The sequence below is a fragment of the Anas acuta genome, chromosome 31, assembly GCF_963932015.1.
Source record: "Anas acuta chromosome 31, bAnaAcu1.1, whole genome shotgun sequence".
NCBI classification, from domain to species: Eukaryota; Metazoa; Chordata; class Aves; order Anseriformes; family Anatidae; genus Anas; species Anas acuta.
This window is the reverse complement of record NC_089009.1, coordinates 44,734-53,134: the sequence shown is the minus strand read 5'-3', so window position 1 is coordinate 53,134 and position 8,401 is coordinate 44,734. Positions and strand designations below refer to the sequence as shown.

Sequence of the window (8,401 nt, the reverse complement as noted above, 5' to 3'; positions counted from 1 at the left end):
GGGGAGTGATGGGGCAGGCATCGTTCTCTTCTCTTTAGTCACCAGTGGTAGGACCCGAGGGAATGGTGTCAAGCTGAGGCAGGGGAGGTTCAGGCTGGCCATCAGGAAGAGGTTCTTCACTGAGAGGGTGGTCGCACACTGGAACAGGCTCCCCAGGGAAGCAGTCACTGCACCAAGCCTGCCTAAATTTAAGAAACTTTCGGACTGTGCGCTTAGTCACAAGGTCTGAATTTTTGGGTAGACCTGTGTGGTGCCAGGAGCTGGACTCGATGATCCTCCTGGGTCCCTTCCAACTCGGGATATTCCATCAGTCTATGATTCTGTTCCCCCGGGGCTCGGCCTCCTTGAGGTTTCCCACAGGGAAGTGACCGGTGCTGTGGGCTGGGTGCCCGTGTCCCTTGCTGCTCCTCTCCTGGCCCGGGGCACTGGGACCCCACACCCACACCAGTGCCTCTTGCTGCCCCCTGGGGGTCCAAACCCCCTTCCCTCCCGGTTCTTGAGGTTTCTCCTCCAACACCTTTGTAGCTCGGGACAAGTGTCAGAGGGTGCCCTCTGGGGTCAGGTTCTGCCTGGTGACGGGTGATGCTGCGCAGCCCCGCTGCTCACTGGTTGTAACTGGGACACCCAGTGCCAGCACTGGGTGGAGTCTTGCCTTGCCTGGGGTCCCAGCACCCCTCATGCTGTGCCCAGCAGCCATGGGGAGCGGCCGCATCCTGGGAGCTGGGGCCGTGCTGGTGGCACTGGTGGTGCTGGGAGCCCGCCCGGCTGGAGGCGAGGAGACCAAGGGTGAGCTCAGCCCCACACCGTGGTGCAGGATCCCACGTGTGGCTGCTGGGGGGGAGGTGGGATGGGGGGGGGGTCCTCGGCCCTGGCACTGCCACGTGGGGTGTGGGCATCCACAGCCACTGCCTCAGCCTCTGCCCTGGAAGCATGGGAGCAGAGGGCTTTGGGGGGGGCTCAGTGAGTTTGGAGGTGCTGCCCCCACCCTGGGGCTCTGTTGCGTCCTGGCTCCCTCCTCTGGGCTCCTTCCCTGTGTTCCCCCCATCTCTTGCCCCTAGAACCCTCCCCAGGAGCCCCTTGGCCTCTTCCCATCCCCAGCACGCGGTGCTCCAAGGACTCAGGGTTATGGCGTCGGTGTCAGAGTGGCTGGGAGGGGAATGGGGATGGGGAGGGGGCTCCAGGGTGTCTGCTGGGGGCTGAGGGCCTGGGAAGGGGGAGCGGGACCCCCTAACCTGCCCTGCCCATACAGCGTTCTTCCAGGAGATGTCGGTGCATGAGTGTCAATACCTCAACGGCACCGAGCGAGTGAGATACCTGCACAGGGCCATCTACAACCGGCAGCAGGACTTGCACTTTGACAGCGACGTGGGGCATTATGTGGCTGACACGGAACTGGGCAAGCCTGATGCTGACTACTGGAACAGTCAGCCTGAAGTACTGGAGCAGAGACGGACTGCAGTAGACTGGTTCTGCCGGAACAACTATAAGGTGTCGGAAGGTTTCATCCTGAACAGGAGAGGTGCGTGGACACGAGCCCGGGGCTGGTGGGGATGGGCGTCCTCTGCACCCTGGGGGCCAGGCACATCCCGGGGGGGCAGCGCATCCATCCCCGTCCCGCCCAGTGCCGGGGGCAGCGGTGCAGGTGAGCGCTGGGCTCTCGCCACCCGCGCCCAGCTCTCTCCCTCTCCCCGCAGTTGAGCCCAAGGTGAGGGTCTCTCCCATGCAGTCGAGCTCGCTGCCCCAGACCGACAGGCTGGCGTGCTACGTGACGGGCTTCTACCCCGCCGAGATCCAGGTGAAGTGGTTCAAGAACGGCCAGGAGGAGACGAAGCACGTGGTGTCCACGGACATGATCCAGAACGGGGACTGGACCTACCAGGTGCTGGTGATGCTGGAAAGCACCCCGCAGCACGGGGACACCTACAAGTGCCACGTGCAGCACGCCAGCCTGAAAAGCCCCATCACCTACGAATGGGGTAAGGCCCTGGCCAACGCCTCCTGGGGGCGTCTCGGGGGTCCCGAGCCCCCAGCCTGCTGCAGGAGGGGAGCGGGAGCACGGCCCCGGGCCTGAGCCCCTGCTCCTGTCCCTGCAGTGCTCCCAGCGGATGCCGCCAGGGGCAAGATGCTGACGGGCGTCGGGGGCTTGGTGCTGGGGCTCATCTTCCTGGCGCTGGGGCTCTTCCTCTACGTGCGCAGAAAGGTGAGCGGCCGGGGCGCTGGGGGTGGCGTGGGGCTGGGGGGGCCGCGCTCTCATCCCGCGCTGCCGCTGACCTGATCTCGCTGTGTTGCAGGGCGCATCGCTCCCCCGGCTGCAGGTAACGTCCCCCACCCGCGGCCCTGCTGCACCCTCCCCATGCGGGCTGCTTCTCCTTCCCCCCTCCCAGCACCAGGCCCCCCTACCAGGGCAGCGCGGCCCTGGGGGGCCGTTGGGGCACATGGCTGGGGCGCTGCCCCCCACCCGCTGCTCACCCCCTGCTCTCTCCCCGCAGGGCTCCTGAAGCAGCTCCGGCTCCTGCGCCTCGGCTCCTCCGTGCCCAGCACCGCCTCTGCCCCGTGCTCGCCTGGCTCCTGCCCTCGATACCCGGTCCCGCAGCCCCACAGCCCTCTGATGCTCCCCGGGGTCGCCCCCTGCCTTGATCCGTTCCCAGCCCGGCTGTTTCTGGGGACACGTGCTGGTGTCGTTCCTGCCCCATTCACTCCCCCACGCACACACATATTGGGTTGGGTTGAGACCTATTGCCCCCGGGGCTCTTGTCCTCCTTGAGCCCTGTTACGTGCAGGCCTCAAAGGGTTGTAGGAAATGGGGCCGTATCAGGCTGGTGGATGGTCAATAGTGGGTGCCCCTCAGGCTCCATTTTAGGGCCAGTCCTCTTCAATGTTTTTATAAACCATGTGGATGTAGGACTAGAAGGTGTTTGGAGCAAATTTGCTGACAACACATAACTTGGAGGAGCTGTGGACTCGGCTGAAGGTGGAAAGGCCTTGGGAAAGGCCTTGCTGAGGGCCTCTGCGCCATTCATGCCCCATGCACCACCCCACACACACACGGAGCCCCTATTCCCCGCGGGGCTCTTGAGCCCTGTTATCACAGAATCACAGAACTATCTAGGTTGGAAGAGACCTCAAGATCATTGAGTCCAACCTCTGACCTAATACTAACAAGTCCTCCAGTAAACCATATCCCTAAGCTCAACATCTAAACGTCTTTTAAAGACCTCCAGGGATGGTGACTCCACCACCTCCCTGGGCAGCCTGTTCCAGTGTCTAACAATCCTTTCAGTAAAGAAGTTCTTCCTAACATCTAACCTAAAACTCCCCTGGCGCAACTTCAGCCCATTCCCCCTCGTCCTGTCACCAGGCACGTGGGAGAACAGGCCATCCCCCACCTCACTTCAGTCTCCTTTGAGGTATCTGTAGAGAGCGATAAGGTCGCTCCCGAGCCTCCTCTTCTCCAGGCTGAACAAGCCCAGCTCCCTCAGCCGCTCCTCGTAGGACTTGTTCTCCAGGCCCCTCACCAGCTTCGTCGCCCTTCTCTGGACTCACTTGAGCAGCTCGATGTCCTTCTTGTAGCAAGGAGCCCAAAACTGAACACAGTACTCGAGGTGCGGCCTCACCAGAGCCGAGTACAGGGGGACGATCACCTCCCTAGCCCTGCTGGCCACACTGTTTCTGATACAAGCCAGGATGCCGTTGGCCTTCTTGGCCACCTGAGCACACTGCTGGCTCATATTCAGCCGACTGTCCACCATCACTCCCAGGTCCTTCTCTGCCTGGCAGCTCTCCAACCACTCATCTCCCAGCCTGTAGCTCTGCTTGGGGTTATTGCATCCCAGGTGCAGGACCCAGCACTTGGCCTTGTTGAACTTCATGCAGTTGACCTCAGCCCATTGGTGCAGCCTATCCAGATCCTCCTGCAGAGCCTTCCTACCCTCGAGCAGATGGACACATGCGCATAGCTTGGTGTCGTCTGCAAACTTACTGAGGGAGCACTCGATCCCCTCGTCCAGATCATTGATGAAGATATTAAAGAGGACCGGCCCCAGCACCGAGCCCTGGGGGACGCCACTAGTGACTGGCCTCCAACTGGACTTGACTCCATTTACCACGACTCTTTGGGCCCGGCTATCCAGCCAGTTTCTAACCCAACGAAGCGTGCGCCTGTCCAAGCCACGAGCAGCCAGTTTCTCGAGTTATGGGCAGGTCTCAAAAGGTCGTGAGAAACAGGGCCACTTCAGGCTGGCGGATGGTCAATATTGGGGGACCCTCAGGCTCCATTTTAGGGCCCGTCCTCTTCAATGTTTTTATAAACCATGTGGATGTAGGACCAGAAGGTGTTTGGAGCAAATTTGCCGAACTTGGAGGAGTTGTGGACTCGGCTGAGGGTGGGAAGGCCTTGCGGAGGGATCTGGACACATGGGAGAGCTGGGCGATCACCAACTGCATGCAGTTTAACAAGAGCAAGGCCACTGCGGCCTCACCTCAAGCACTGTGTGCTGTTCTGGCCACCACGGTACAAAAAGGATGTAAATCTGTTGAAGAGTGTCCAGAGAAGGGCCACAAAGACGGTGAAAGGCCTAGAGGGAAAAAATGAGAAACAGCTGAGGGAACAATGCCTGTTCAGCCTGGAGAAGAGGAGTCTGAGGGGGGACCTCATCGTGGTGCACAGCTTCCTCACAACGGGGAGGGAAGGGGCAGGAGCTGATCGATTCCTCTTAATCACCAGTGATAGGTGATAGGACCTGAGGGAATGGTGTCAAGCTGAGGCAGAGGAGGTTCAGGCTGGCCATCAGGAAGAGATCCTTCACCAAGAGGGTGGTCGCACACTGGAAGAGGCTCCCCGGGGAAGCAGGCACCGCACCAAGCCTGTCAGAGTTCAAGAAGTGTTTGGACTGGGCACCTAGTCACAGGGTCTGAATTTTTGGGTACTCCTGGGTGGTGCCAGGAGCTGGACTCGATGATCCTCCTGGGTCCCTTCCAACTCGGGATATTCCATCAGTCTATGATTCTGTTCCCCCGGGGCTCGGCCTCCTTGAGGTTTCCCACAGGGAAGTGACCGGTGCTGTGGGCTGGGTGCCCGTGTCCCTTGCTGCTCCTCTCCTGTCCCGGAGCACTGGGACCCCACACCCACACCAGTGCCTCTTGGTGCCCCCTGGGGGGTCCAAAGCCCGTTCCCTCCCGGTTCTTGAGGTTCCTCCTCCAACACCTTTGTAGCTCGGGACAAGTGTCAGAGGGTGCCCTCTGGGGTCAGGTTCTGCCTGGTGACGGGTGATGCTGCGCAGCCCCGCTGCTCACTGGTTGTAACTGGGACACCCAGTGCCAGCACTGGGTGGAGTCTTGCCTTGCCTGGGGTCCCAGCACCCCTCATCCTGTGCCGAGCAGCCATGGGGAGCGGCCGCATCCTGGAAGCTGGGGCCGTGCTGGTGGCACTGGTGGTGCTGGGAGCCCGCCCGGCTGGAGGCGAGGAGACCAAGGGTGAGCTCAGCCCCACGCCGTGGGGCAGGATCCCACGTGTGGCTGCTGGGGGGGAGGTGGGATGGGGGGGTTGGGTCCTCGGCCCTGGCACCGCCACGCGGGGTATGGGCATCCACAGCCACTGCCTCGGCCTCTGCCCTGGAAGCCTGGGAGCAGAGGGCTTTGGGGAGGGGGCTCAGTGAGTTTGGAGGTCCTGCTCCCACCCTGGGGCTCTGTGTCCTGGCTCCCTCCTCTGGGCTCTTTCCCTGTGCTCCCCCCATCTCTTGTCCCCAGGACCCTCCCCAGGAGCCCCTTGGCCTCTTCCCATCCCCAGCACATGGGGCTCCAGGGGTCAGGGTCACGGCATCGGTGTCACATCGGTTGGGAGGGGAATGGGGATGGGGAGGGGGCTGGAGGGTGGGGAGGGGGCTCCAGGGTGTCTGCTGGGGGCTGGGGGCCTGGGAAGGGGGAGCGGGACCCCCTAACCTGCCCTGCCCATACAGGGTTCTTCCATGAGATGATGGTGGCTGAGTGTCAGTACCTCAACGGCACTGAGCAGGTAAGGTTTCTGCTGAGGTACATCTACAACCAGCAGCAGTTCGTGCACTTTGACAGTGACCTGGGGCATTTTGTAGCTGACACGGAACTGGGCAAGACTTCAGCTGACAAGTGGAACAGTCTGCCCGAAGAAATGGAGCAGAGACGGGGTGAAGTAGACAGGTTCTGCCGGCACAACTATAAGGTGTATGAAGATTTCATCCTGACCAGGAGAGGTGCGTGGACACGAGCCCGGGGCTGGTAGGGCTGGGCGTCCTCTGCACCCTGGGGGCCAGGCACATCCCGGGGGGGCAGCGCAGCCATCCCCGTCCCGCCCAGTGCCGGGGGCAGCGGTGCAGGTGAGCGCTGGGCTCTCGCCACCCGCGCCCAGCTCTCTCCCTCTCCCCGCAGTTGAGCCCAAGGTGAGGGTCTCTCCCATGCAGTCGAGCTCGCTGCCCCAGACCGACAGGCTGGCGTGCTACGTGACGGGCTTCTACCCCGCCGAGATCCAGGTGAAGTGGTTCAAGAACGGCCAGGAGGAGACGAAGCACGTGGTGTCCACGGACGTGATCCAGAACGGGGACTGGACCTACCAGGTGCTGGTGATGCTGGAAAGCACCCCGCAGCACGGGGACACCTACAAGTGCCACGTGCAGCACGCCAGCCTGAAAAGCCCCATCACCTTCGAATGGGGTAAGGCCCTGGCCAACCCCTCCTGGGGGCGTCCCGGGGGTCCCGAGCCCCCAGCCTGCTGCAGGAGGGGAGCGGGAGCACAGCCCCGGGCCTGAGCCCCCGCTCCTGTCCCCGCAGTGCTCCCAGCGGATGCCGCCAGGGGCAAGATGCTGACGGGCGTTGGGGGCTTGGTGCTGGGGCTCATCTTCCTGGCGCTGGGGCTCTTCCTCTACGTGCGCAGAAAGGTGAGCGGCCGCGGCGCTGGGGGTGGCGTGGGGCTGGGGGGGCCGCGCTCTCATCCCGCGCTGCCGCTGACCTGGTCTCGCTGTGTTGCAGGGCGCATCGCTCCCCCGGCTGCAGGTAACGTCCCCCACCCGCGGCCCTGCTGCACCCTCCCCGTGCGGGCTGCTTCTCCTTGCCCCCTCCCAGCACCAGGCCCCCCTACCAGGGCAGCGCGGCCCTGGGGGGCCGTTGGGGCACAGGGCTGGGGCGCTGCCCCCCACCCGCTGCTCACCCCCTGCTCTCTCCCCGCAGGGCTCCTGAAGGAGCTCCGGCTCCTGCGCCTCGGCTCCTCCGTGCCCAGCACCGCCTCTGCCCCGTGCTCGCCCGGCTCCTGCCCTCGATACCCAGTCCCACAGCCCCACAGCCCTCTGCTGCTCCCCGGGGTCGCCCCCTGCCTTGATCCGTTCCCAGCCCGACTGTTTCTGGGGACACGTGCTGGTGTCGTTCCTGCCCCATTCACTCCCCCACGCACACACATATTGGGTTGGGTTGAGACCTATTGCCCCCAGGGCTCTTGGCCTCCTTGAGCCCTGTTACGGGCAGGCCTCAAAGGGTTGTAGGAAATGGGGCCGCATCAGGCTGGCGGATGGTCACTGGTGGTGTCCCCTCAGGCTCCATTTTAGGGCCAGTCCTCTTTAATGTTTTTATAAACCATGTGGATGTAGGACTAGAAGGTGTTTGGAACAAATTTGCTGACGACACCAAACTGGGAGGAGTTGTGGACTCGGCTGAGGGTGGAAAGGCCTTGGGAAACGCCTTGCTGAGGGCCCCTGCCCCATTCATGCCCCATTCACCCCCACACACACACACACACGGACCCCCTAGACTCCCCAGGGCTCTTGGCCCTGTTATCACAGAGTCACAGAATTATCTAGGTTGGAAGAGACCTCAAGATCATTGAGTCCAACCTCTGACCTAATACTAACAAGTCCTCCACTAAACCATATCCCTAAGCTCTACATCTAAACGTCTTTTAAAGACCTCCAGGGATGGCGACTCCACCATTTCCCTGGGCAGCCCATTCCAATGCCTCACAACCCTCTCAGTAAAGAAGTTCTTCCTAAGATCCAACCTAAAACAACCCTGGTGCAACTTTAGCCCATTCCCCCTCATCCTATCACCGGGCTCGTGAGAGAACAGACCAACCCCCACTTCACTTCAGCATCCATTAAGGTACCTGTGGATTGCGATAAGGTTGCCCCTGAGCCTCCTCTTCTCCAGGCTGAACAAGCCCAGCTCCCTCAGCCGCTCCTCGTAGGACTTGTTCTCCAGGCCCCTCACCAGCTTCGTCGCCCTTCTCTGGACCCGCTCAAGCACCTCCATGTCCTTTTGTAGCGAGGGGCCCAAAACTGAACACAGTACTCGAGGTGCGGCCTCACCAGAGCCGAGTCCAGGGGGACGATCACCTCCCTAGCCCTGCTGGTCACACTGCTTCTGATACAAGGCAGGATGCCGTTGG

The 8,401-nt window shown here is 62.1% G+C and overlaps 2 protein-coding genes across 3 annotated transcripts; both read left to right on the top strand.

The window, feature by feature from the left end:
- Positions 1 to 627: 627 nt before the first annotated feature.
- On the top strand, positions 628 to 4,324 carry LOC137846347 (class II histocompatibility antigen, B-L beta chain-like). Of its 2 annotated transcripts, XM_068664290.1 has the most exons (6): positions 628 to 786; positions 1,250 to 1,519; positions 1,695 to 1,976; positions 2,094 to 2,200; positions 2,292 to 2,315; positions 2,490 to 4,324. In XM_068664290.1, exons 1-6 carry the CDS (start codon positions 678 to 680, stop codon positions 2,496 to 2,498), a joined length of 801 nt encoding a protein of 266 aa, XP_068520391.1. In that variant the 5' UTR covers positions 628 to 677; the 3' UTR covers positions 2,499 to 4,324. The 2 variants fall into 2 exon arrangements, with proteins under 2 accessions (XP_068520391.1, XP_068520392.1); XM_068664291.1 differs by lacking the exon at positions 2,292 to 2,315.
- Positions 4,325 to 5,312: 988 nt separating this feature from the next.
- LOC137846350 (class II histocompatibility antigen, B-L beta chain-like) lies at positions 5,313 to 7,615 on the top strand. The gene is made up of 6 exons (XM_068664295.1): positions 5,313 to 5,472; positions 5,955 to 6,224; positions 6,400 to 6,681; positions 6,799 to 6,905; positions 6,997 to 7,020; positions 7,195 to 7,615. The coding sequence occupies exons 1-6, from the start codon at positions 5,382 to 5,384 to the stop codon at positions 7,201 to 7,203; spliced, it is 783 nt and encodes a 260-aa protein (XP_068520396.1). The 5' UTR covers positions 5,313 to 5,381; the 3' UTR covers positions 7,204 to 7,615.
- Positions 7,616 to 8,401: the final 786 nt, after the last annotated feature.

What these genes read in the sequence shown, in the direction of transcription:
- LOC137846347 (XM_068664290.1), top strand. Translation starts at nt 678, where the DNA reads ATGCTGTGCCCAGCAGCCATGGGGAGCGGCCGCATCCTGGGAGCTGGG. An exon ending in TTTCATCCTGAACAGGAGAG is followed by an intron (nt 1,520 to 1,694) that starts GTGCGTGGACAC and finishes CTCTCCCCGCAG; the next exon opens with TTGAGCCCAAGGTGAGGGTC. An exon ending in TCCTCTACGTGCGCAGAAAG is followed by an intron (nt 2,201 to 2,291) that starts GTGAGCGGCCGG and finishes GCTGTGTTGCAG; the next exon opens with GGCGCATCGCTCCCCCGGCT.
- LOC137846350 (XM_068664295.1), top strand. Translation starts at nt 5,382, where the DNA reads ATGGGGAGCGGCCGCATCCTGGAAGCTGGGGCCGTGCTGGTGGCACTG. An exon ending in TGGAGGCGAGGAGACCAAGG is followed by an intron (nt 5,473 to 5,954) that starts GTGAGCTCAGCC and finishes CTGCCCATACAG; the next exon opens with GGTTCTTCCATGAGATGATG. An exon ending in TTTCATCCTGACCAGGAGAG is followed by an intron (nt 6,225 to 6,399) that starts GTGCGTGGACAC and finishes CTCTCCCCGCAG; the next exon opens with TTGAGCCCAAGGTGAGGGTC.